The sequence below is a fragment of the Mytilus californianus genome, unplaced genomic scaffold (genome assembly GCF_021869535.1).
Source record: "Mytilus californianus isolate M0D057914Y unplaced genomic scaffold, xbMytCali1.0.p SCAF_3, whole genome shotgun sequence".
NCBI classification, from domain to species: Eukaryota; Metazoa; Mollusca; class Bivalvia; order Mytilida; family Mytilidae; genus Mytilus; species Mytilus californianus.
The window spans coordinates 37,455,793-37,483,286 of NW_026262679.1; the positions used below are offsets into that span (position 1 = coordinate 37,455,793).

Consider the following 27,494-nt stretch of genomic DNA (forward strand, 5'->3'; position numbering starts at 1 on the left):
GTTTTCAAAAGTTTACATTTTCTAAGTTAAGCCGTTTGAAATGTGACGGATATAAAGAATTATTTCATGTGTTATTTTACTTGCACATATTTTTATTGTGAAGTAGAAAGAGCTAGAGGAATGGGGAAAGTATAGTTATTTTAGTAAATTACGGTATGCAAATTCCGGAAATGAATTCTCTGTCCGACGTTGATAAAGTTTACTTCATACCCATTTGATCCAGTATGCGTTTATAGACAGCCAAATACACATTAAAAAATAAGTTACCTGTACATATTCAAAAAGTAGGACGCGGTCAGAAATTGATATCATCGGCTCATATGAAGATAAAACAGAAGGCACAATGGCATTAACAAGATTTCAGGTGTCATTCCTTGCTGCATGTTTAGCATTTCCCATTCTGCTGTTGATGAAACTGATTGGTGGAGTAGACAATGCAGCAGCAGTATTCGCAGTTGGCATCGTGTCTCTGCTTGTCGTTTTCCTCGTACCTCGGTTGTATTTCCGTGACGGTCCACCAAAACATGACCCATTTTACAACGGTAAATATTTCTCATCTCATTATAGGATGTATTTTTTTCACGGTTTCATGTCTCTACGGCCCCAAGTTGATCTGGCACAAGTCCTGATTTCAAGTTCTGCTTGCAGATAATTCTTGAGATGTTTATTATTTATGTTGCTTTTGTTTGCTCTGGTCTAGCATGTTTTATTTCATTTTAAATTTGTTGCTAAATTTTTATTGCATGCTATGTAAGTGAGATTTAACTTCGTATAACAGGTTGTTTTATATGTCAAATTAGACTGTTTTTATGTTATGTATATGTTTTTATATTCGGTCAAAAGCTCCTTAGAGCTTGTGTTGTGTCTTTTAACTTATGCCGAATCAAAATAAAGTTTTCTTATCTTATCTTATCTTATGGTCCACATTTAAACTAAGGTCGATTTAATAGGCCCCTAGATAAAAATACCTATGATTCTGGGTCCGTTCGCCCAAAATTATGTTGCTCCCATTCACGTTAGCCCCCTTTTGCATTCGTATCCCACACGTTCACACCCTTTTATTGGTTTTGTGTTGAATAAAGTTTTAAGGTTCATGTGGACCCTTTGGCTAAAATGGCTGCATTTTCACCTCATTATTTACTCTGAGTACAGACAAACCTGTGTATCTGGAAAAATGTTAAAGCATAGCATGCCCTAGATAAATAAAATTCAAATATATTTTATGTTTTAGAAAATTAAAAACTTAACAGGATTTTGCAGTGCACTTTTTTTCATTCCTCCAGAAGGTGCTAAAAAAAACTAAGTTGTGAAAGAGGTTTGAGAACTTCCCCACAGGTAAAAATTGAAATGAACTGTATTGATTGACATGGACAATAGATGGACAATAGATACCTGACAATAATTGGTGATTTAAACTGTGTACCTGAGGGACCATATCAAGTGAAACTCAACTGTTTGTTAATTTTATCATCTTCTACAGGGACGAAAAAAAGTGCACTGCAAAATCCAGTTAAGTTTTAAATTTTCAAAAACATACAATGCATTTGAATTTTATTAATCTAGGGCATGCTATGCCTTAAAACTTTTTCAGATACACAGGTTTGTCTGTACTCAGAGTAAATTTTGAGGTGAAAACGCAGCCATTTTAACCAAAGGGTCCACATGAACCTTAATCGTGTTTAAGTTTACAATTGCTATAAATAAGTTTTTCCCATTGTTTTGAATTAATAATAATACTTTATTCCGTAAGCAAATACAACTCATAGGATTAAACAGATACACAAATTATACAATTTACATATACATGATATACATATACAGCATTAATGTCATAAACAGTTTCTAACATATAGCGGAGTTTGGCATACAATTTACATTGGTAATAAAAGTACATAACAAAAATCAAGTGTTACGAATTTTCTCTGTTTCATAAAGGTATTTACCCAGCTTATTTAACTCCTTAATATTTCTTACAGATAATAACTGAACTAGTTTGAAAGTAGATGGGTTTCTAAAATAATATATCTTAATATATTTACTTCTGACATATACATATTTATCACATTCTAATATAAAATGATATTCGTCTTCGATTACTTTCTTATCACACATAGTACAAACACGGAATTTCTGGAAATATTAAAGTATCTTCCAGTTTCTACATTAAGTGAATGTGAATTGATTCTATATTTAGTTACATATGACTGGAATAAACTGTTCAATGGTAGATTCAAATAAAATTAAAATTGCAAAGTATGTCCATCATGTATATATTGATACAAATTACATATTGAAGTATTTTCAAAAAATGACAAGCCTTCAGCTATATAATTATCAACAATTCTTTTTTTTAAATTCATACAAAAATAATTGACTATTTCCAACACTTTGTGCTAACCATATATCATTAAATCCATACCTGTTTAGTATGTCTCTTATCTTACAACTCCAGTTGAGTTTATCATTCGGTTTAACAAAACTAGATTCGTACATATCTTCATAAATACTCTTCAATATACAATTATTAGATTCTAATAACTTCAACCAATAACGAACCATTCTTACATATCTATTTGCATACAGTGGTAAACGCCCAAGTTCAAAATACACCATATGATATACAGTTCCTTTTCTCACTTTCAAAATTCTTTTTAAATAATACAAATGAAGCGTTTCTATATCAGCTCCCTTATGAAAACCCCATATTTCACAACCATAATCCACAATACTTGTTACATATGTATCAAATAAGGATATCAAAGTCTCAATGTTATAACAATCATCATAAATCTTACTTAATAAACAAAATGTAGCCTTTCTACCCTGTTCAGAAAGTGTTTTCTGTGTTACAGTAAAAGTACCGTTATAATTTAATAACAAACCAAGATATACAAACTGATCACACATTTCTATCATTTTACCATTCAAATACCATTTCTCATTCTCTTTGAGTACACCTCTGTTACAAAAAACAACTATTTTGGTTTTTCTTAAATTAATGTCAAGACCATTCTTGTATGAACTATCATATACAGTGACTATCATTTTTTGTAATTCAGAAATACTTTCGCTGAAGAGAACTGTATCATCAGCATACATAAAAAGATAAATATTTAACATTTTTACTTCATATGGTTCTATTCCTTGTTTAATTAACTCAATTTCTATGTCATTTACATAAATTGCATATAAAAATGGAGATAATGATTCGCCTTGCATTAGGCCGACATTACAATGGAAAAAATCTGAAAATTCACCATCTAATTTAACACAAGTTTTTAACTTACAATACATTGATTTAATAAGATTCAATAGGTTTCCACTAATACTGCATTTTAACATTTTTTGCCATAAAACATAATGTGACACACTGTCGAAAGCTTTGACAAAATCAATAAAACAACAATATAGACGTTTTCCTTTACGAATACTTTTTGATACAACAGAATGAAGGGCAAAAATGGTGTCGTGTGTACCATATCCAGGTACAAACCCAAACTGCGCATCAGTCAATATACTGTATTCTTTGCACCACTTTAATAGTCTTGTATTAATGACAGAAGTAAACAATTTCCCAACATGAGACACAAGCGAAATTCATCTGTAATTTCCTGTATCATCAACTGGACCTTTTTTAAATAGCGGAACTAAATCACTCTTGACCCATATTTCTGGAAACCACCCGGTAATAAGTATTACGTTAAAAAGTTTACATAACAGTGTCAGTAGGGTTAATTTACACTCCTTCAGAAATTCATTTAATAAATTGTCATAACCTGTTGCCTTTTCTGTTTTCAATTTTTTAACACAAACATCAATTTCTTGTTCCGTAAAAGGTCGGTCCAATTCTTCATAAATGACTTCATTTTTGTATTCTACTTCTGGTCCGTCATCAATTTCTTCTTTAGAAACTAAGTTTTTAAAATGCTTCAAAAATCATTTAATTTTATGTTGCTTTGTATGGCCTTTTTTCGTTTTCTGAATTTTCGATAAAAGTACTTTGGATTCGTTTTTCTTATAGAACTCAACATGTTTCCCCTCTGTTTTTTATATCGTCTTTTTAAACTATTTTCACTTCGTTTAAATCTTTGTTTAACGAGATTTAAAATAAGTCTGTTTTCTTCACACTTACTTTGGTTAAAATGTATCAACGAGCGTCTATATTCTATATACAATTGTTTGCAGTCATCGTTTATCCACGGTTTATCTTGCCTTATATTTATAGGTTTATAAGTTCGCTTTGAGCTGTTACAATAATCACATTTTAAAGTTTTCGTCACTTCTGTTTTTGTATATTTATTGACAATATCTGACAGACACGAATTAATATTGTTCACAATTTCGTCGATATTCCTTGGCTCATCGGATAAACTATTCATCAGTCCATTAATTTTATTGGAATTTGCTGCAAGGTCCCTTTTAACGTCATCTTTAAACCCTTCATTCCATTTATAACAATCATATTTTACAGTTTTACAAGTACATATTTCATTTAAGGTTAATCCTTTTAGTTTAAATACAACTTTTAACGGTGCATGACATGAAAAAGTAGTAAAATCACCAATGACAAAATCATTAACAATAGAAAATGAATCACGAGATAAAACAGTCAGGGATATAACTCTATAGGGTTATTACAGAAAAATAACATACATTTGTTATTGTGGACTAAAAAATCAAAGAACTGTGATAACTTATGCATGTTATATGTTTCAAAGGGACAATATACATCATTAGTTTAGTTAAAATGTATAAAAGTTCTATTGATACTACTTTTGTCTATATGTATACTTACTATTGAAAGATATAACAGTTCATAGTTTGCCAATTTTGCATAGTACACCTATATGTTATTACAGAAAAAATATGCCTGTAATAACTAAAGGGTGTTATCACAGCTTCTCTATATCACTTCAAAGCAATGGCTCAGACATACATCATGCTTAATTACAATGTATTTTAATTTATTGTAAGAAATAATGATCAGAGCATGTAATGAGGTTCTGCGCAAGTTTCTCAGTAATTCCCCAGTGTCTTATATAATAATTTAAATTCCTTTAATAACTGAGCCTTGTTATCACAGCTAAGTTTATCCCTTAATAACCTTGTCTCATTGATTTACCATGGTTAATCAAAAATGTATATATTTAATTAAAAAATTAGTTATTAAGGCTATGCATTTAGTTTCTGCGCAGTCTCAAGAGATCCCTAGATGCCACTATAATTGAAATAATTTTACAAATAACAAATATATGTTATTACAGATTTAGAAAATTTAAGGAATAAAGAGTAGACAACTCATGAAAGTATCTGTAATAACACACGCAAGTTATTTTCTGTAATAACCCTATAGAGTTATATCTCTGACTGTAAAAGCAAATAATCAATTATGCTACATCCATTCTTATTTTGAAATGTAAAAGTTTCACTTTTTTTCCCAAAACGACCATTACATACTCATATACCAGATGATTTACACAAGTTTAAAATTTTACGACCAAACGAATTAGCCGGCTTTATGTCCTCTGTTGTTCTTTCACTTGGCAAATCAGGTTCATAATTAAGTAAATCAGTTTCATTGAGATTAAATATATTTAAATTGTCTTGCATTATGAAGTCATTTTCTCTACCTATTCTTCTGTTGAGGTCACCAATCACTGCAATGTTACCTAATACACTATAATGTTCTACTTGTTCCTGCAAAACGTCAAAGACATCCAAGTCATATTTTTTATAAAAAACATTATTATCAGGAGGTATATATATAGCACATAAATATAAATCTTTACTATCAAACATAATAACATTGCTTATTTTTAACCATATCATACTATTGGCACAACAATTCAATACTTCAATATACGGATTTAACCACTTTCTATAGAAAACAATTACTCCTCCTCCGTTGCACTTGTCCCTATAAACAAACTTCTTATCATAACCATTTAATTCAAATTCCGTCTGGCATTTGACCCAGCACTCATTAAAGCATACAATATCACAATTCGTTATTTCCTGTAAAAATTCTTTGTCTTTTAATTTCCGCAACAGACCTTTAGAGATATTCCATGAGCACTCATTTAATGAACATTTATTACACTTATCACTTTCAACAGTAGTACAGCCATTCCCCGCAAACTCCTATTCCTGCCACAACTTTCTTTCAACGAACAATTTATCTCCTACAAAATATGCCTCTGTATTTTCTTTCCTTTTTTTCCTTCATCACCGGGATCAATTTTTTTCGTTTTAATAACACCTCTGTCGGGTACTGAGGACTAATTCCAAAACTTGTTTGTTTTAAGCGACCCGAAGCTTTTCGTACCGTTTCTCGATCATCGAAAACAGCAAATTTTACCACTATTGGTCTCGGTTTTTCGGCATTCATCTTTTTCCTACCAAGTCTATAGGCTTTTTCGAGTTTTATGCACGTTTTAGCGTCTTTGATATTCAACCTTTGCTCAAGAAAATCTGTAATAATGTTGATGCAGTTTTCCAGAACTTTTTTTTCCGCCGCATTCGCCTCCTCAGAATCACCCTGTGCCCTGTTTATTCCAAAGATTGCAAAGAACAGTAGATTATTGCTAAAGTTTTGTTTTTCAACGTCGACGAGTCTATTTTTCACATTTAAGTTTACTGTTTTGGAAGTTTCTATGCTTTCAGTCACCTTTTCAAGTTTCTTTTTAATAGATTGGTGTTCATCCTTAATATCGGACATAAATTGGGCACTATGTTCAAGCGTGCTTATTCTGTCTTTGCAGGATTTAATATCATATCAACATCAACAGCACTAAATTTCAAATCGTATTTGTTTAATCGCTCTTCAATAGAGTCTAGCTTGTTGAGTTTAGTTTCGATCGAATCAACATTTTTACACAATTCATTTAATATCATCTCAATTCCGTTTGTTGCTAGATGAGGCGGCAGGGGTGGGGGTGGCGGTGGTGGACTCGGGTATTGTTGAAACTGATAGGGCTGGCCATATAACTGGAAATTTGGTGTACTTAATTGAATGGGTGTTTACTGACTAAACCCTTGATTAATTGAATTGTTCATGTTTGTATTTTGATCGTTATGAATAGTAGGTGAGTTGTTGTAAAGACAAGAGAATGCCTCACTTAGTGTATCTGTTAAAAATACCTTGTTTTTGTCACCCTTTATGTCACCTGAACACTTTTTCTTGCCTTTTGTAAACAAAGAACTGTCACTTGTCGAGCCTTCAGATGAAGTATTTCCTTTAGTACGATTTTGCCTCTTTCGTTTTTTGTCTTTTTTGTCTGTCTTATTTGGCATCACTAATCACAAATTTAAATCCAGTTAAAAGTAACTAATGCTGCATATTCACAAATTTTACGCATTTTTATATCATAATTCAAGAGCGAAATTTTTCACTGCCATTCAAACTGGTGCATGCGTATGATTAAAGTGACATACTAAAAACGTAAACAGGTTTCCTGTAGTGTTTTATTGTTTAATTGAATATTTTGACGAAATGAATCATGAATGAAAAATTGTCATGAGGCGAAAGATACTAAATCTTCAATGAGTTTACTCATACCAAGCTATAAACTTCATGTAGTATTTACATCAACGCTAGTTATAAAAGAACAATTATACCAAATTTGGCTTTGTAAATACCAATCAACTAATAACAGTAATCATACATAATTAGCATTTATAAATAGTCGTCAAATCACAATAATAAAATTAAAAAAATTCTAGACTTTTTAAAGAAAATTTAAATATTTTGATAAAAACATCTAAAAAATATCTAATAATTCAACCAGTATTTGAATAAAATTAGGGGGTGAATGTGTGGGGTGTGAAGGTGTAGGGTGCGAAGGTGTATTGAGAGCCAATGGACCTGATACCAATACCTACAACGGATAAAAATGATATCTGTTTCATTAAGTTGTTTATAAGTAAACAGTATATCAAATTTGGAACATTCTACAGAATTCTTTTTAAGGTTCATCAGGAGGAATTAAAAAAAAAAATGTGTTAACGCCACAAAATCATGAAAATTACAGGCATACAAATGTACCTGTAAGCATTTTAAGGCATGACAGGAACTAGATATTTAAAATTTAAATGTATTTATTTTATGTTTCAGAAAATTATAAACTTATGTTGATTTTGAGATTCCTCTTTTTTTCCATTCCCACTGAAGGTGCCAAAATAAAAAACACCTGAATATCATATGATAGGATCCACTCATTTAAACAGTTTTAATCCCCAAATGTTGTGTAGATATCTTTTGTCCATGTCAATCAAAACAACTCACTAAAAATAATATTATTATGTAGGGGAACATCTCAAACTTTTTCCAGCATATTTTATTTTGGCACCTGAGTGAATCTCAAAATCCAGAAAAGTTTATGATTTTCTGAAAACAAAAAATATATATGGGTAAAGCCAAAAAGGTGCTCCAAATTGGTCAAATAACCATCTGAAGCTTAAATCCCAATTTTAAAATATTTAATATATGTTATTTGATTACAACTTGTTATTGAGCATCAGTGACATGATGAAGTAGAAGATTTGATAAATATCAAATATCCGCTAATTCAATGTGTCTTGTTATTGAAGTTTGTCAAACGTAGATCTGTACGTTCCTGTGTCCCAAGCGTGACATGGAAATCCCCTTCTAACAAAAAATATACCTGGTTGTTTTTATGGGCAAAAGAAAAACGGAAAGTAAGTTAAATCGTCAGAAAAGTGTTGTTGCACTATAAATCCGTCAAAGTTTTGCGTGAACTGCAGTAAAATTAATCAAAGAAACGATTATTTCGACAGGGTTAGTAATGTTATATTGACAATAGACTACTATGGTAAAAATAACGCACGGGGTTTTCCGCGATATCGTCATCTGCGGAACATTTGATTGGTTCCTGTCATATTCATGCGCCGTCGTATCTCGGCTGTTTCAAATAGTTCTAATTTTGGTTTCGTATTCCGTTTTATGAGAAGCATAGAATGGCAAGTTTGTAATGTCAAAATAACGTATAACGTACGTAAAATGTTAATTCCTTATTATTAACGGAAAGAGTTTATCCAGGGAGAAAAAAATACTTTGTTTCATTTCAAAATTGCTATATATACGAAACTAAATGTAAGCATCACTATCATTCATGGATGAAAATGGAAGAAGAACTCGATGGTAAGTTTTTAGCAAAATGTCAAACTAATAACGACCAAGGCGTCAAACAAAGTATAACGACCAAACCATTCTGTCAAATTGACACTGTTTTATTTAATTTTTGCCAAAATAATATGCTTAGAATGATAAGAACTAACGAATATAACGCATTCAAGCACCCAAGTCAAACCATTCGTTCACTTTTTACGGTAACATCGATATGACCGTTACTTGACCAATTTTGTCAACCCAGTCAATATAACACCTAGGATGTAGATGATCTTTGTAGAGATATACTGCACCATTCTTTTCATTTAACTTCTATTTCAACTTACAGATAATAAAGGGGGAAAGTTAATATACATTTAAAAAGGGTGAAGTAATTTTCAGTGCTTTTTCACAGGGTGTTAGTTGACAATTATATGCATAGTCAATATAACCAGGGTCATTAAGAGAGTTAGTTGACACCTTAATGTAAGGGTCAATATAACTCCTACTCCCTCAGTAGTCCTAAAGCTACTATTACTACTGAAATATGTTGACTTTGGCTTTTAGCCTACAAATCTCTTGTACAATAAAAAAATCAAGCCTTTTAATGAAATTGTAAGCATATTTCCTGCTTCTTTGAAATAGAGCATACGTTGACAACTAAAGGTTTCAAGTCAATATAACCATGGTCCAAAAGAGAGTTAGTTGACACATTAATTTTATAGATGTAAATACAGCCTTTTATCAAAAGAACATCAACAAAAAACAAGAAAACAGAAAATTGTCACAAGACTATAACATGCAAGTTTCTGTCTTGAGACGGTGCAACAAGTTTGTTTTTAAGCACTCAACCTCCCCATACCCTTGAATTTGACAATAAAAACATGAATGTAGACACAATGCAAATCAATGTGAAGTGGATACTTATTTCCAATGCTGTTTTCAACATTGGATAACATACAACATCATAAACATAAGAAGATGTGGTATTATTGCCAAAGAAACAACTCTCCACCTAAGACCTAAAGAAGTAAAAAAAAACAATAATAGCCTATAAGGTCACGTTATGGCCTTCAACATGGAGCCTTGACTCACATTTTCATTCATTTCAATTTAAAATCATGTATAAAACTATTTTAACTTTATTTATTTGCTTTTCAGATCTTTGAGATAAATCAACTGAGTATGAACAGTGGAATAGACAGCAGAATGAACTTTAAAATGTTTTTAATTTGTTTAAATAAATGATTTATGGTTTGATTCTTGAATAGTGGTTTAATTATTAGTATTGTCATACATTAATCATGTTAATGTGTTTTATACTTTAGTTTCAAAAGTGTTGATTTAATAAGCTCTTGAAAAAAAATTGTTGAAAACAGTTGATCAATAAAGTCACCATCTGACATAGCCAAGAGTATCATAACTGTACATATTAAATGAGCAACCTTTGACCAAAGTACAAAGTCAGTTCAAGTGAGCCTAATTAACAATACTCCTAAATACCAACAGTAAACAATATGTTCCCCTAAATACTGTGAGTAACTCATTAAGTGTCTGTTTACCATCAGGCTAAGCTAACTCTTGCAGTGCACCGGATAGTTTTATTGGGTTAAAAGTATGTCGGTTAAAAGCTCATTAGAGCTTATGTTGTCTCTGTTTGTATACCTTGCCGACTCTAAAATAAAGCTTATTTATTGGGTTTGAGTTGTTATTTAAGGTTTGTTCTTTTCTTGTTATTTATCTTGATTTCTCCTCTCCCTTTTGGATTTGTGAATTAGTGCACCTTTATTTTTCTTGCATTCTATAGTTGTCACTTTGATCTGATAGATCTCAGATAGTTTTGGTTATGAGCTTGTGACTTCATTATTAGCTGAACAATAATGAACATGAACCCCTGCATGCAAACAAGAATTAAGTTTATATCAAAATAAACATAATGGATCAAACTCTTTGTGTTCAGATGTTACACCAGATTTCCTGTTTTATTTCAGTAAGTTACTTGACATTGTGTCAATATAACAACCAAAAGACGGTAGTGTTGTGAGCAATATAAGCATTCAATCATAATTTGGTAAAATGAAAAATAACCATCAGTTACCTAGACAATAGTAGAAAAAAAATCTTTAATAAAAATGATTTTGAAAAAGGTTAAATTTAAACACTATTCGTCAATATAACCTACATGTAAGATATGGTATACAAGATTTATAGTCATCTTCTTCATTTAGAAGATTAAGCTGTATTGGATAACTTTTCCCCTACTTAAAAAATCAGCTAGTGTTGCCCCCCCTGTTTTTTGAGTGGCCTGTTTTAAAATTAAGGCAGAAAAACTATCAAAAAGGGTTATTGTCAAAATAACATACATTGAATTTGGATTTAATTATGTCAACGAAGATCTTGGTTTACAACAACTACATAAAATATTTCATTTGAAATATAATAATTATGTTTACAAATATAATTGCTGTTCAAAAAACGTTTTACACAAGTTACTAGAAGAAAACTTTATTTTGGACATCTATAACATACTGATCTTGCTCAGAGCACTGACATTTCAGAACATCAGGGATAAATCTGTGAATTGGTCTATGATATAATGATGTTGAAAGATATTATGTGCAGCTAAGTATTGATACATTTCATTAATCCCATAAGAAACTATTTAAAACAAAAGATGCGCTATTGTCAATATAACTTACACAAAATATACAAGGAAGGTCAATTTTACAAAAACATAGCAAGACCAGGGATTTCAAATAAAAAGAGGTAGTAAGATACAGATGGTTGCTAACAAAATAATGTGAATTGATAGAGATATCAAAAACTTCAATTTTATATCCTAATGTCACACTTTCCAGACCACCTTTATGGCTTTACCCATATATGTATTTAAACTTTGATTATCTAGTCACTGTCAAGCCTTGAAAAATTACCAGTTGCACAGGTATGTGACAGGTTTGTCTGTTCTCAGAGAAAATTATGTTGTGTAAACATGGCCACATTTTTCAATTCTTTTTATAAACCTTTCATTCAACATGTTCAATGTGAATCATTTCCGATATAAAGCCCAAGAAAGAAATAAATGATTTTGGACATATTGTTTTACCAATGTCTGTAGATGTCTCGCATAGGGTACATGATTTATCCAGCTAACTCATGGCTCCTCCGTCAGTTTTCAAGCTAGATCCTTATACATGTACATGTAATATGTCACAGGTGTTACCTGATGAGCTCCTGAAGGTTTGATAATATTTATTGTTGCATGTTTTTTTTTTATTTGTCCTCATACCTTTGGTAATCAGATATGAAAACTTGTAGGAAATCATATGTCCCTCAGATACAAATTTGCCAAAAACTATATGCTCTTTTATGATGTTGTATTTAGGAAAAATCCTTAAAAGGAAGGTCTTTCACTACATTAGCAGTGTGACCCAAATCAATTCTTCTACCATTTATACAGAATGTTAAGGTACACATACCTGCATACCATGTATACTAAACATGCTGAAGGTGTGAACATTACCACAATTTCGATTTCCTTAACATTTTTCACAGATGGCAAGATAAAGTTGTCATTTTTGTGAAATTATTCATGCTGAGCACTTGTTCACTTCACAGAATTTTTAATTATTACATGTATATCTTATTCATTTGAACAATGAAATTGCAAGCTCTACGAATATGCAGCTATGCATAAAAGTTGTTTGTCATTATTATTTTTAATGGTACATGTATGACATGCAGAACAATAGATCTTATATTTTTTAATTTATACATTTCAGTTTGGAGTATTTTCCTTTTTGCTTCTTTAGTGGATATCACTGTTGCCTTAGAGAATGATGGTTATATTGAGAAATACATGCATTTCTACCTCCTGCAGGGAGAACCTTATCTGAAAACTCCCTTTGGAACTATGATCAACTACTGGGATGGTGTAATACACTTTGCTTTGGTTTTATTTGTCTTGTCAAGGAAAAGTTATGAGTAAGTCAGTCAAAGCTTGGTCAAAATGACACTTTACCATGTCTGCATCAAAATGAAATTAAAACTCAGTTGAGTAAGAGTAATGTATTTTTTAAGTTTTTTTCAGCAATATCTTGGGATATATTCTTTGAATAGAAGGAGCTTATACTCTCTATATGAAAATGTATATACATTGTACATATACATGTATGGCATTCAATTCATTACAATATTCAATATATCTGATATATTCAAGCAAAGGAACAAACTTCAGGGTGATTCAGAGCTTGACATGTGAAAAAGACAATTAACTGTGGTCTAAGACAATTTGTTGGCTTGTAGATGTTTTGTGTTGCTGTGTTGCTGCATGTCTCTTTGACATACCTACTTCTCAACTTCTCCCTAATTCATCATGGTCATTGTGATTAATGTCACTGACTCATATGAAATCAATATGCAATAAGAGTCATTACAGTATTAAAATAGTAGAATCTTATTCACAAGAGAGGTACATGTAGCTTAAGTCAGGTACCACTGTACTCCATATATGTTGTGTTTGCATGAATAATACATTTCTTATCACATATCTAACCTTTGATGTGGATGTCCTTCTCAATATCATAGATTCTATCTGCTTATAACATTTTTTTTCCTATTATGACTACATGCATGACATGTACATGTACTTGTACCTGCATGTCTAATAATTCACTGTTATCTTTAATTACTCATCATGGCCATATATTTCCAATCATCATGTAAGTTTCCTCTACTGACTACTGTTGATTTGAAAATTATTTTATATAGTTAAGATAGGGTTTCTCTAGTTACTGTGGTCTTTCCTCTTTTCCATTGTTCAAAATTTCCACGCTTTGTATTTTTTCATAAAAGTTGTCTATCAAATTTTTTTTATTAGAATTTGATAAAATGTGAACAATAAGTACACATGTACATGTATGCAACTGCATTTTAGTTTTGAAGTTGTATTACCAACTGAAAAGAAACAACAACCTTCAAATTTTGAAACAACAGCATGCACCTCTGTGCATATGCATTAGAATTGACCTCAGTTGTTTCTATGTTTACATGCTGAAAATAATAATTTATGCATGAAAATTAGTGTAAACAGTTTTATATGTAAGTTAAAGGTACAGAATATGTACATTTTTACTTCTGGTTGTTCAAGGAACAGATTTGGTTTAATGAAAAACTCCTTTTCTTCTGTGATCTTCATGATCTTGGCCAATATGGTTTGTACCCTCACAGTATGTTTAGTTTTCACATATTGTGCATAAAAAGAATATTTTTGTGTCTGAGTGGAATTATATATGAGCTTAAACATCTCTATTCCAACCTGACCTTATTTTTTTGTAGCATGGAGTATTCTTTTGTTTTCCTCCATGGTTGATGTAGTTATTGCCCTTGAGAATGATGGTTTTCTAGGTAGATATCTACATTTTTACCTGTTGCAAGGGGAACCTTACCTGAAAACTCCACATGGGACCTCTATTTGTTATTGGGATGGTTCAGTACATTTTGCATTGTACATGTTTATCATGTCAAGAAGTAATTATAAGTAAGTATATATATTAAAGTGTACAACATACAAAACCAGATGTACCTTTTACATGTTTTATGAGAGAAATTATTTCAGTTCTGAAATTGTTTCATGAAAAGCTTTATATCCTTTATAATTGATATAAATCTTTGTTGATCTACTTTTTACCTCATTATTACAGATTAAACTGGGTTTGGGAAACCCCTTCCCAATTTTATTTTCAGGGTTTTTTGCCTTTTTGAGGGTCAATTGGTTGCAAATGCTTTGACAAATATTAGATTTGTGTTACAAGTTTTTCAACAATATAGGTTGGGAAAAAAATTTCCCCTCTCCCTTCCTAAAGACCAGTTGTGAATGGGGACTGCCCTGTCCTTTAATTTTCTGTATGTGATTCAAAATTGGTTTTATTGGTTAAAATACCTTAAACAAAACCAGTTTATATAGGTTATATATATGTATTGAAAACACCTATTGAAACTTTTCTGAATGAATTTTTAAAAAGTGTTTTCTGCATTATTAAGGTCTTTTTAAGTTTCTGCTGCCAAAAGCACCATGCTCCTTTCAAAATCTGACAGAAAAACTAGTCAGTATTCTGAATAATTATCAGGTTTATTATACAGGTTTCTTGGACCCTTTAGTCATGTTAGTTATTTTGATTCTGAATACATTGTTGACAAACAAAAACAGGATTTTTTTATTACCAAATACATTGTACCGGTAATCAGGAAAAATACAGTAATAAAACTTCTTTTAAGTAGAAATTTTGCATGCTTGTAAATTTAGTTGTGTGATAGAAAATGTAACATATGGAAAGGGCATTTATGTGCATGAAAAACGTGAAATTCAATTACGATTTTACAATGAACAGGAATTGTTTTAATTTTGGGTTTATGACTGTGTGCATGAAAAAAAGCCAAATAAATGTGTTACAGCATGAAAACACATGGATTTAAACTGGCAATCATGTTAAGTGAAAATAACCCCTTTAACAACCTTGTTGAAATGTCTTGGTAGCAAAATTGCTTGAATAGAACAATGCAACACAAACATTCATACATTTCCTAACTAATAATATTTTACAGTTTTTAATTTGGATTTGTTTAATTTTTTTGTTATCAAATTTATAATTCTTTGTGTTCATGATATATGTGAAAAATTTCATTAATTTTGTTTGCTGACATTTTATATTTGTGTGTTTTTACATCTATTATTGATTCAACAAAATTGTGAGAGTGTAAAGTATTGGTCACAGAAGAAGTTTATTGAAATTGACATGAAATGTACAATTACACTAAAAAAGGGTGAAACTAGGAAAGTGTAGCAGCAATCCTCAAAAAGAAGCGTTTCTAACCTATACATGTATTTTCCATGCATGTCAAGTTTAAATTGAACATCATTTCTCAGATACTAAGCATGCTGAGTGACCTACATTTTAAGCCTTTTCACACTGAAGTTAAATTTCACTTTTATAATTATTTCAAGTATCATACTGTAAATTCAGAATTTTTGCAATGTTTTTATTATTGGTAAAATTACAACAACACAAGCTCTCGTTTTAATTCCAATGACATAATTTGATTGCAGCATTACCTGAAATTGCGATAATATAGATTGGCGTTCGTGTAGATTGTCCAACAATCGCAATAATTTCTGATTTTACAGTATTAGGTTTATCAAGCCAGTATGAGAATACACCTTATCGCTATTTAGTCCAATCCGGAAAAAAAAGTCACTTAGACAACTTCCTGTTTGTGTCTTCCGGCGCCAAAACAAAGGTCATCAGTAACGAGCTGAGGGAAGAAAAATTTAGAAAGCAAACACTTTGAAACTTTGATTATGATCCACTTTTTTTGAAACTCAAATTAAAGTAAAAAAAATATTTTGTTTGAAGTGTTTACAATGGTTTAAACAGGTCTCTTTAAAAAGTATTATGCATGATACATTGTTTAAACAGGGCCCAAGATGATGATAGCAATAAGGTGTATGAAGCAGCTTTAATTTGATAGATTGCTGGTAATTCTGTTGTTATATTGTTGTCTCAATCAAACATGACAAATTGATTCTATATCATACATTTACATTGGCAATGGACTTTCTTCTCAATAATTCTGTAAATTTTTGTACCACTGCGAGAATGACTAGACTAAACAAAGCTATAGAGTTGATTTTAATTTCAGTGAGGAATATAGACTGGCTTGTTTGTTCTGGTGTGGTTCTATCATAAACAGTGTAGCAGTGCTGGTACCGGGAGGAGCAATAGGTAATTTAATAAAAACTAAATTTATATTGAAAAATAAAATGCAATTGCACAAAATAAAATGTCTACACATATTTAAACAATTAAATTTATGTTTTAACTCCTACATCTAAAGGCACAAGTTACTTAATGGTTAGGTTACTGGCCAGTCATGTCAGTGTTACCATTTTGTTATTAAGGAAGTTCTTTCTTCCAAAAATATTTAATGCAGTAATACACAATGCCCTTCATATTACATCTGCTTATTTTCCTTCATAAATAACATGTTCTTGCTCAAATCTGCACAATCTTATATCGAAAGCTGTTTATATGTGCCATCCTTTTTGTCATTTTGTTATTTTGTCATTTCATATATTCATTTACTTTATGCTTGATTTGAAAACATATTTGTATAGATGGACTCCCATAATTTTCTGAATTATATTCTTTTTTTTTTATATTTTTGCAGGGAAATTTGGTCCAAAATGGTCTATTCTTCTAAATGTGCCATATGTAGTTATACCATTATACATCCTCTTCAAAGTATTGAGTTCACATTCGGTAAGTTTAGTGTGTTAATAAAAATTCTATGGAAAATTGTACTCTAATAAATTTTACAGCTACATTTCTTGTCAGATTTTTATGAGACTTTAATCAAAGGTGTATATCAGCAATGTCTTGGACGAGGTTTGATAATCTTGATAATATTTTACAGGATTTTCGCACCTTGGAAATATAAAAAGTTATGGAAAATCACATTGTAGCTATTTCATGCTTACATTTTTTGTGGGATATTTATGGAAAAAGAAGGTAAATAAATTTTAAAAAAATATATTGGGAGTTATTGCTCTTGGACAGATAAAATATGTACATTGGTGGTGGACATTTGAAAGCTGTTCTGTTATTTTTAGGTAAATAAAGGCAACAGTAGTATACCCCTGTTCGAAACTCATAAATCGATAGAGATAAAAACAAATCTGGGTTACAAACTAAAACTGAGGGAAACGCATCAAATATAAGAGGAGAACAACGACACAACAAAAACACAACATTAAAATGTAACACACACAGAAACGAACTATAATATAACAATGGCCATTTTCCTGACTTGGTACAGGACATTTTAAGAAAAAAATGGTGGGTTGAACCTGGTTTTGTGGCATGCCAAACCTCCCGCTGTTATGGCAATGTAAAATATAACATTAAAATGACAACATTACATGACATGACTACAATACAAATAAATGGGAGAACATATAGGACAAAGAAACACACGAATAATAGCTAACAAAAGGTACTAGGTTTAGAATTTAATACGCCAGACGTGAGTCTCGTCCACACAAGACTGGGACAAGAACATCCTTATTATTTAGAATAATATATACTATTGCAAACAGTAAATTTTATAAAATGACTATATAATAGATATACATGATAAAACCGAAGTGGGGACTAACTACAGAATAAAAACGGATACATTACATAAAACAACTTAATCTAACACATAAAAATATACAGCCGAGTTAGCCAAAGCCTCAACGCACAAAGTGACGTCACATTTGAAATTCTAAAAAACACACAAAGTGACGTCACATTTGAATTTGTAAAAATATTTCCCAAAAATAAGATAGAATTAGGATTGATTCAAGATTAGATCTGTAATACTGACATTACATTTATTAATAACAATGAAAATTACAATACTATTAATATCAAATTGTGGTAGTAATTAGATAATTAATTGTATTATCTAGCTATGTCGGTGTTTCTTCTGAATCAAACTGTAAACCAAATATATCTTATAAATTTTGTTGAACCAAACTAAAATTTAATAAATGAAGGGGGTGATTAAGTATCTTTACCATAACACACGAATATAACAAAAAAGACGTTAAGACATTTGACAAAATCCGACGAGACTAACAAATATAACATCAAAATTAAATATATGAATTTGGGATTGAAAAGTACCGTGAAACGTCTTATAGCAATGCGGTTTCACACTCAGCAAAACAGTCACGTTCGGTAATTAAAAGATCAGACGACGTAATGACAAACCACAATCTAACACGTGGTAAAAATGTCCTTAGTTAGTTTGGACAAAGACACATCGTATGGTTGAATTGAATGTGAATTATATAATAAGAACTTGAATGAGATTTTTGTTGAACCTCTGAAATTTTGTTTAGGAAGAGAGTCATCACTATCAATCATTTTGGAGGCAGTAACATATAGGTAAAGTCTGACTGTTGTTTTAGATTTTTTTTAAATCAACAACATTGTCAACCCTTCATGAAAATGTATACTTGCACAAAGGCTTTTTTATAATAAAAAGACAGAGCAAAGTTTTGAAAATATTTTTTTTTTCATTTTTCTGTATTATACTGATAAATGGACAAGTGTTTTGCAGTTAACATTTAGATGCAGTCTGTGAATACATTTTGTAGATGTCAATAACTTTGTCAAACCTTCCGGGTATGTTATGAATCTTGGACAGAAGCCTCTCCAAGATCAAGACTCAACATATGAACAAAAATGTTTGATATTTTATAATTTTTTTCCATATTTTACTGATAAATTGACTTAGCTTTTGGCAGTCAATATTACACTTTTACTTGGGCAGCAGCTATAGAAATTTTTTCTTCAAAGCTGTAATGTATTTATATATCTATGTATATAAATTGTTTATGAAGAAAACACTATAAAAAGATGAATGATTGATTATACATTTCTGGGGGAATTAAATATATCATAAAACAGATAAATGTTTGTCCATGACAGTCAGCTCAAGTTTGGAAAAAAGGCAGGACAATGCAGCAAACAGTCTTAATATTCCAAGTTTTGAAATAATTTGCATTTATTTTTTAGGCAAGCAGGAGAAATGTGTTGACATTCATAGGGACCAGAATGAAAAAAGGACCAGTAGAAATGTTGTTTATTCTTTTCTTTGTGACTTGCATTGTAATTAATGCATTCAGAGCTGCTGTAAGTTATTGTAATTAATGCATTCAGAGCTGCTGTAAGTTATTGTAATTAATGCATTCAGAGCTGCTGTAAGTTATTGTAATTAATGCATTCATATTAGGAATTATGTTATTGAAACATTAAAAGAAAGTTTGTATATGAAATAAATGGGTTAACAGGTTACTGGAAGACAGAAAAAGGATGGAGAGAATGGGGGTGTGACAACAAAATGATATATTTGTCTGATTCCTTTAAATCTGTCCATTATGGGCTATATGCATGTTACATATTGTTTAGTAAGTTACAACAAGTATTTATATTGTAAGATCTTACTATATAAATCCTTGGTTACAATGTTTATATTAATGTATGCCTATGATTTATTGATGTTGAAAAACATCTTAATATGTGCTTGAGTTATACATGTTATATCTAGATCTCTTAACATGGAACTAGCATATTTTTAAGATTGTACTATGAAGAAGCGAGACAGCTAGTTTATATACAGACTAGTAATAACTACAATATTTGCAAAATATTTCAGCAAGAAGAATTCACTTTGATCATGACCACCAATAGATATATTTTATTAATTTGACTGTACATGAATTTTTGTTCAAGCTGCCTTTGGAGATAATTTTTCAGAGATAGGACTGTATAAAGATATATATGTCATTAAAAATTGAACTAAGCAATTCCTTACATCATTAAGTAACTCATGATTGATGGTTACTGATTGTCATACACTTAATATCTATCACATGAAAACCAGTATGTTAGTGACCCTCCTTTTCATTAGCATTGGAAGGATTTTAAGTCTGAGTCTGTTGTACATAACAAAAGTTTTGATTAACCTTTTGTTTGTAAACATTTTTGCAGATTTACTTTTGTTATGATATGAATATAGAAGAAAAATAAATGAATTTCTTACAATTTGTTGGTGTTTCAGAGAAACATAAAAATAAATGAATCCATGATAATTTTTTTTTTTGAATAGAATTATCAAAATCCATTCTGATTTATCTCCAGGTTACCTTAGGCTGTAAAGCAGAGATGGCAGAGAACTACCTCAAAGATTTTGAACCTTTCCTAGCTGAAGATACATCTTTTCCAAAGATGCAGGTAATAAAATTGATAATATTTGTACTGAAATTCAAGTTTCTTTTCATTAACTTTGATATTGTTTTCAGTATGAATTGGCATCCTTTTCAAATTTAAAGTGGCACCTTACCATTTCAGATCTATTCATTGATTATAACCCTTTGTAAGTATGAATAATATCATTTCATGTTATGACTTTCAGAACCCAGTTGTTCATCTCTCGGTTAAATTTTAACCAAGGGTTAAATATCATAACCCGAGGTTACTTTCTGTTGATCGTCCTGTGGTTAGATTTAATCCTTTGTTAAATCCTTGGTTAAATGATTCAGATTTAACCTTGCTTCGGCCCTCTGTTAAAATTTTAACCAAGGAATAGTGTTGTCTAAATTACTATTCCCTGTTTATAACTAGACTTGAAAGGTCACTAAATTTTGATACAACACCTTCCTCATTTTCGACAACCATTAGTAATAAAAAAACTGATTATTATGTTTTACAGTCCTTCCCCCTTTTTAGCAACGAGGTTTACGTTCAAAGTGTCTACCTAACAAACATTTTTAAATCAACAATTTTTTTTACCCTGTCATCTATGTCAATAAACAAATTAAATCAACAAAATTAAACATCTTTTAGAATCTATAAATAAAAACATTTTACAATCAACGCTCCTTTTTGTCGAGCCTTCGACTTTAGTCGAAAAAGCGAGACATAGCGATCCTACATTCCGTCGTCGTCGGCGGCGTCCACAAATATTCACTCTGTGGTTAAAGTTTTTGAAATTTTAATAACTTTCTTAAAACTATCCTTGATTTGTACCAAACTTGGACAGAAGCTTGTTTATGATCATAAGATAGTATCCAGAAGTAAATTTTGTAAAAAAATAAATCCATTTTTTCCTTATTTTACTTTTAAATGGACTTAAGATTTTCTGCCAGGAAACAACACATTCACTCTGTGGTTAAAGTTTTTAAAATTTTAATAACTTTCTTAAACTATTTTGGATTTGTACCAAACTTGGACAGAAGCTTGTTTATGATCAAAAGCTAGTATCTAGAAGGAAATTTTGTATAAAAAATCAATCCATTTTTTCCATTTTTTACTTTTAAATGGACTTAGATTTTCTGCCAGGAAACAACACATTCACTCTGTGGTTAAAGTTTTTAAAATTTTAATAACTTTCTTTTACTATTTTGGATTTGTACCAAACTTTGACAGAAGCTTGTTTATGATCAAATGCTAGTATCTAGAAGGAAATTTTGTTTTCTTCCAGTTAACATTACATTCAGTCTGCAGTTAAAGTTTTTAAACATTTATTAGATTCATAAACTATCCTGGATTTTTACCAAACTTGGACAGAAGCTTCTTACAATCAAAAGATAGTATCAAGAGGAATATTTTTATTGATTTACTTCCTCATTTTTGTTGAGCCTGCGATTAACAGAAAAAGTAGGCGAGACACTGGGTTCCGCGGGAACCCTTACGAATTTTTTAAATAAAAAGGTGCTATCTGTCACGTCCGCGTTGTTGTTTTACTATGTAATGAATTTAGACGTAAAAAAACGTATTGTTTTTAATAAGGAACTGTATTTATTAACCAAAATATTTTTCTAGGACCAGAGAAAAGTGTTGATAATTCTATATTTTGATAAAAATGAACATTCACTGAAAATTTAACAATGGGTTAAGTAACCAAGGTTTAAAAAGAAGTTGAACAACCTAATTTTAACCCTTGGTTACGTAACCCTCAGTTAAAAGATTTAACCCAGCTGGGTTATATTTAACCAAGAGATGAACAACTGGTACCAGGGGGTATAAGGGAATATGGGGTCCTTAAAATAAATAGATTTTGGTGTCGCTGATACTCATTTTTTTTGTCCAGATGACTATTTGGTGTCTGTGTTGTATTGGAAAATGTTTTAAAGGAAATATTTGTATAGTGATTATTCTGCCAAAACACCAATAAGTAAATGAGTAAATAGTCTAGATAAAAGATATATTGAAAAGAGACTTTTAATAATAACTTTAAAACACAGTTTTTGTTTGCATTTTAAAAGATATTCATCAGAAATCATGGGCATCATACACTGATTGAAATTATAAGTCTGTTCTGGCACAAAACTTGTACTGCTAAGCAATGGTTGGCATGTACTCATGTCATGTTAGTTTGGTATCCTTTAATGTAGATGCTCAATGAAATGCAAATTTTCTTAATAGACAGGTTATACATTCATTAAACATGAGAAAGACAAACTACAATCATGAATGTTTTTTTTTTATGCCCCACCTACGATAGTAGTAGGGGCATTATGTTTTCTGGTCTGTTCGTCCGTCCGTCCGTCTGTCCCGCTTCAGGTTAAAGTTTTTGATGAAGTTGTAGTCCAATCAACTTAAAACTTGAGTTTTGACCCCAATTTCATGGTCCACTGAACATAGAAAATGTGGGGCAGCCATGTACTATGGACACATTCTTGTTAAATTTTCATTAATTCTTATTTTCTATTGTTTTAAAATCATATTTTTATATATATTATATGTCATAAGTATAAGAGTTAAATGTACATGATCAATGTAGCAGTTGTATTTGTATTACTTCCCCAATTTATTTCCTGAAAGTCAAGGAAATAAAGATAAGTATATCTGCTTTCTATATATATCTGGGTTTTTTACACTCCTTAAAAAGCATGTTATATAAGGGCTTTTCAGAATTGTACACTAGACCTATGTGATATATTAATTTCTTTAGAAAGTAATGAATAGATATAGGAGTGAATTTGATTGTCATTTTCCTTTACGATAAGCCTTCCATGAACCAATAAGGACCTGTAATAAAAATAGTTCAGGAAGTACTTGAATGAGACAAAAGAATTGACATTTAACCAAAGTTTAAGTTGAACATAGTTTTGTCTGTCCCAATAAAAGTGCATGTTTTTTATATCAATCTGTCACATAAAATTAAATTTGAATGAACACTAAGGGAAATGACATAATGAATGCCTTTGAGGGCATGGAAACATATTATTTTTGTTATAAATTACTTCCATGTATTTTGTATGAATTAAAGTAGATATTAGGCATTCATCAATGAGACAGCGCACAACAACACAAAAACAACTGGAACAACTTCTAGAAAACACAAGCACTGACATGGTTCATGACTTACAGACATGAAAATGTGGCATGTAGATTTAGTATTTTTTAAATCTCAGTCCTCCCACGTTTAAACTTGATCTGTGGAATTAGGAAAAGGTACATAAAAAATTGTACAATTAAAATCAGTACAAGATAAGCACTTTATTCTATGATATTGGTGTAACAAACACAAGATCAAAACATTAACAAACAATTCTATAACAAAGAATGTTACATTTCCTGAAAGTAAGTTATAGTACTTAACCTGCTGATGTGAATCTTTGCCATCCTACACTATGTAGTAGACATAGAATGATAGAAATAAAAGTTTTAGTTTTATACTAGGTCAATACATTGCTCTGGTTAACAGCCATAATTTGAGATTTTGGTCAACACTTACATGCATTAATATTCATACCCATATCCGTGTATGGTTATACCTCTGAGAATGCCACATTTAAATATGGTCTATGTGACTGCAATTTTTTTTGCCAAATACTATCATGTTTTCTATTACATATTTAGCTGTTTTCATACATTTGTCAGTTTTTGCAACAAATTAAATTCCCTCTGACAAAACTACTGTATATAGATCTTTCAAATTTTGACTTAACAGCAGTATATAGGTATGGGGGAGTCCATCTGAACCTCAAGTTTTTATAAAGCTTCTTTTATTGAATTTATTTTGTTGAGAAAGAGAAGAAAATAATAGTCTTTCGAACAAAAAGACTATTTTCACATTGACAGCACATTGTACATGAATGAGATATAATCACATTCACACCATAAAGCCATTAAATGTAATTGAATATTCTGCACTTTTCATGCTTTACCATGAAATAATGTAAAAATGCAGAAAGACCCTCCTCCTAAATGATTGAAATCTATCATGATTTAGATGGATGATGCCATAAATAAATTACGAGTGATGAAATGAAGTTTGGTATATTTTTTCAGATGTTGGTATACCTTTTTTACTTCTTGCCTTATTATGTGTATGCCATCTATAGACTTTTGTATCCAGCACCAAGTAATGGTTTGATGAAAGATTTGGCTGTATTTCATGCTGGGGCTGCTGCGCAGGTGAGATAAGATATTTGTATCATGTCCTCAATAGGCCCATATTTAATTCAATAAATATATTCTAGTATGTCTATGTTTATTTTGGAGATCAAAGTAGACTGTCAAATGATTGGTATTTCCACTGTGACTAACTTTGACCTTCTTATCACAGATTCACTCCAATGAATTACAATTTATGGAGGAACTTTACTTTACGAATATGCAATGAAACATTATTGGATAAAAAATTTCAACATCCTTTATGACAAACAGGACAGCTTTTAAGTTCCTATTGTTTATTTCCTTTTTTTGATGGTAATGATTGGTCAGCTCCTTCATATTAAGCATTCCTTTTTTGGTCATATATGGATATGTTTGCAATAATGCACCAGATTTCAATGAGCATTATATTTCATTACTTAAAAAACTTAAAGCAGGGATGTATTTATGTTATAAATTTTGAGGACACTTTCACTTGATTTTATCACATATATAGTGATTTATGTTTCCACTTACAAAGATTTAAATAAAAAGTGGTTTTGCAGCCCTACCTTTTATATGGTATTATGATTAATGAAATAAATAAGAATGGGAATTGCCCTTCAGCTGTTTCTTTTTTCTTGAAATACTTATTTTAAAAGGTATAATTAAACTGGTGCAAAAAAGTTTCTTCAAATTTCTTTGCTGTTATGAAATTCTACACATAAATTGGCTTTGGGCATTGCATATGATCCACTTTTCCTGTACTGTTTCTGAAATTTCTTTTAAAAAATCTACTGGGAAGTAATGCAACTGATATAAGAGTGTAAGAAGTCACAATTTCACAATCAATTGATTAAGTACTTTGATAATTTTTTACAAGGTATCTTGCCTGTTTGGATCTGTAAAAGGGAGAAAGTTGAGTATTAAAACATTAGTTTCACATGTAAATATTTTTGGCCAAGTGAGTGGTTGTTAGAATATGATGTTGATGGCATATTTTTTATAGTCTCTGTTATCTTAATTTGTTTACACCAACTAAGGAGGTTATTAAGGGCTTGACATATGTTATAGACACATGTTTAATGATGAAGACCATATGTTGTCCTGTAGATATCTTTTGTAATTTTGGTTACTCAGTTGGTACTAAGGACTTGAACGCCACATTTTCTTTTACTGTAAATTCCAAAAAATTAATATGTTCATTTACTATTGCAAATCCTTGACCTCTGGCAAAAATGCAAAATCTAATTAATGTGATTTCAAATGTTTAGAAGGAAAATCACTACTGAAATTATGAACACAAGTTTTTCTTTTTGCAAACCTGATGCTTTCGCATTCTTATAAGAACATCACATTGATTTCTAAAGTTACAGTATTTGTATTTCAAAAAGGTAAACAATTCTAACTTGCCTGCTAGCCAAATGATATCAGGAAAGAAATGAACAAAAAGCTAATGACTAATAATATGTTCAAAAGATTTTATCAGCACCTATAATTTAAACATAATCTTAATGATTGAATGTTTATTGATGTTTGTGCAACACAGTCCAGACAGATAAATAAAATTTACATAAATTAATGGAGAGAAAAAAATGTATTTGATAAATTTGATTTATTTGAATACTTAAAAGTTATTTTCCCATTATATAAAATGTTGGTAGAAAAAGTTTACATATAGTTTGAAGTGAGACTAGTTAATGAAGAAATTTTGACCATTGGTGTATTTTTATTTTTTTATTATGCATAATTAGTAAGTCCATAGCATAAAATTAAAAAACAATGTTAAAGGAGAAATATAAATAACCATGAAAACTTCCACAGTTTATCTTGCTGTGTTCTAGGAATTACTCTACATATTTAATATATGTTCCATTTGAATTATTATTTGTCCTGAATCTTTGATATTTTTTATAAGAAATGCTGACAACACTTGCAGATGTAAAAGTTCGAGCGTCACTGATGAGTCTTTTGTAGACAAAACGTGCGTCTGCGGTACTTCATTTCAATCCTGGTATCTATGATGAGTTTATGAAAATTTGTTTTTTTCTAGGCCCAATTTGTGTACCTGACAACAGCACAACATAGTAGGACAGCAGCCAATTATCGTATCCCATCTACACCAGCAGCCCAGTATTGTTTCTGGATTATCAACATTGCTTTACTTGTTATACCACAACTGTTTGCCTACAGGTGTATAACAGGACCTACAAAAACAGAGAAAATTTCAAATGAACCAGTCAAGGAAGATAACTCTTCAAGTCATCCATCATACAATCTTAGAAAGAGAAAACAGTGAAAACAAATGGCTTAAATCATATATTGTAGTTTTAACCAGGTTTTTTTAGTGTAAAATTAAACCATATTTTTTACCA

At 30.7% G+C, this 27,494-nt stretch overlaps 1 protein-coding gene and 1 long non-coding RNA gene across 4 annotated transcripts; both read left to right on the forward strand.

Annotated features, from left to right (window-relative positions):
- Positions 1-251: 251 nt before the first annotated feature.
- On the forward strand, positions 252-27,494 carry LOC127734482 (transmembrane 6 superfamily member 1-like). 3 transcript variants are annotated; one of them, XM_052244381.1, is made up of 8 exons: positions 252-542; positions 14,465-14,666; positions 16,826-16,908; positions 17,354-17,445; positions 19,753-19,869; positions 20,878-20,970; positions 25,036-25,161; positions 27,173-27,494. In XM_052244381.1, exons 1-8 carry the CDS (start codon positions 344-346, stop codon positions 27,416-27,418), a joined length of 1,158 nt encoding a protein of 385 aa, XP_052100341.1. In that variant the 5' UTR covers positions 252-343; the 3' UTR covers positions 27,419-27,494. The 3 variants fall into 3 exon arrangements, with proteins under 3 accessions (XP_052100341.1, XP_052100340.1, XP_052100342.1); XM_052244380.1 differs by lacking the exon at positions 14,465-14,666 and adding an exon at positions 12,910-13,111 and having other exon boundaries at positions 253-542; XM_052244382.1 differs by lacking the exon at positions 252-542 and adding an exon at positions 12,976-13,111.
- On the forward strand, positions 8,401-10,395 carry LOC127734494 (uncharacterized). The gene is made up of 2 exons (XR_007997628.1): positions 8,401-9,160; positions 10,289-10,395. It is a non-coding gene; the product is annotated as an uncharacterized LOC127734494 (long non-coding RNA).

Excerpts from the sequence above, each read along its gene's own strand:
- LOC127734482 (XM_052244381.1), top strand. The coding sequence starts at position 344 with ATGGCATTAACAAGATTTCAGGTGTCATTCCTTGCTGCATGTTTAGCA. Across the intron at positions 16,909-17,353 it reads GGTACCGGGAGGAGCAATAG|GGAAATTTGGTCCAAAATGG; the intron begins GTAATTTAATAA and ends ATATTTTTGCAG. Across the intron at positions 19,870-20,877 it reads TTAATGCATTCAGAGCTGCT|GTTACCTTAGGCTGTAAAGC; the intron begins GTAAGTTATTGT and ends ATTTATCTCCAG.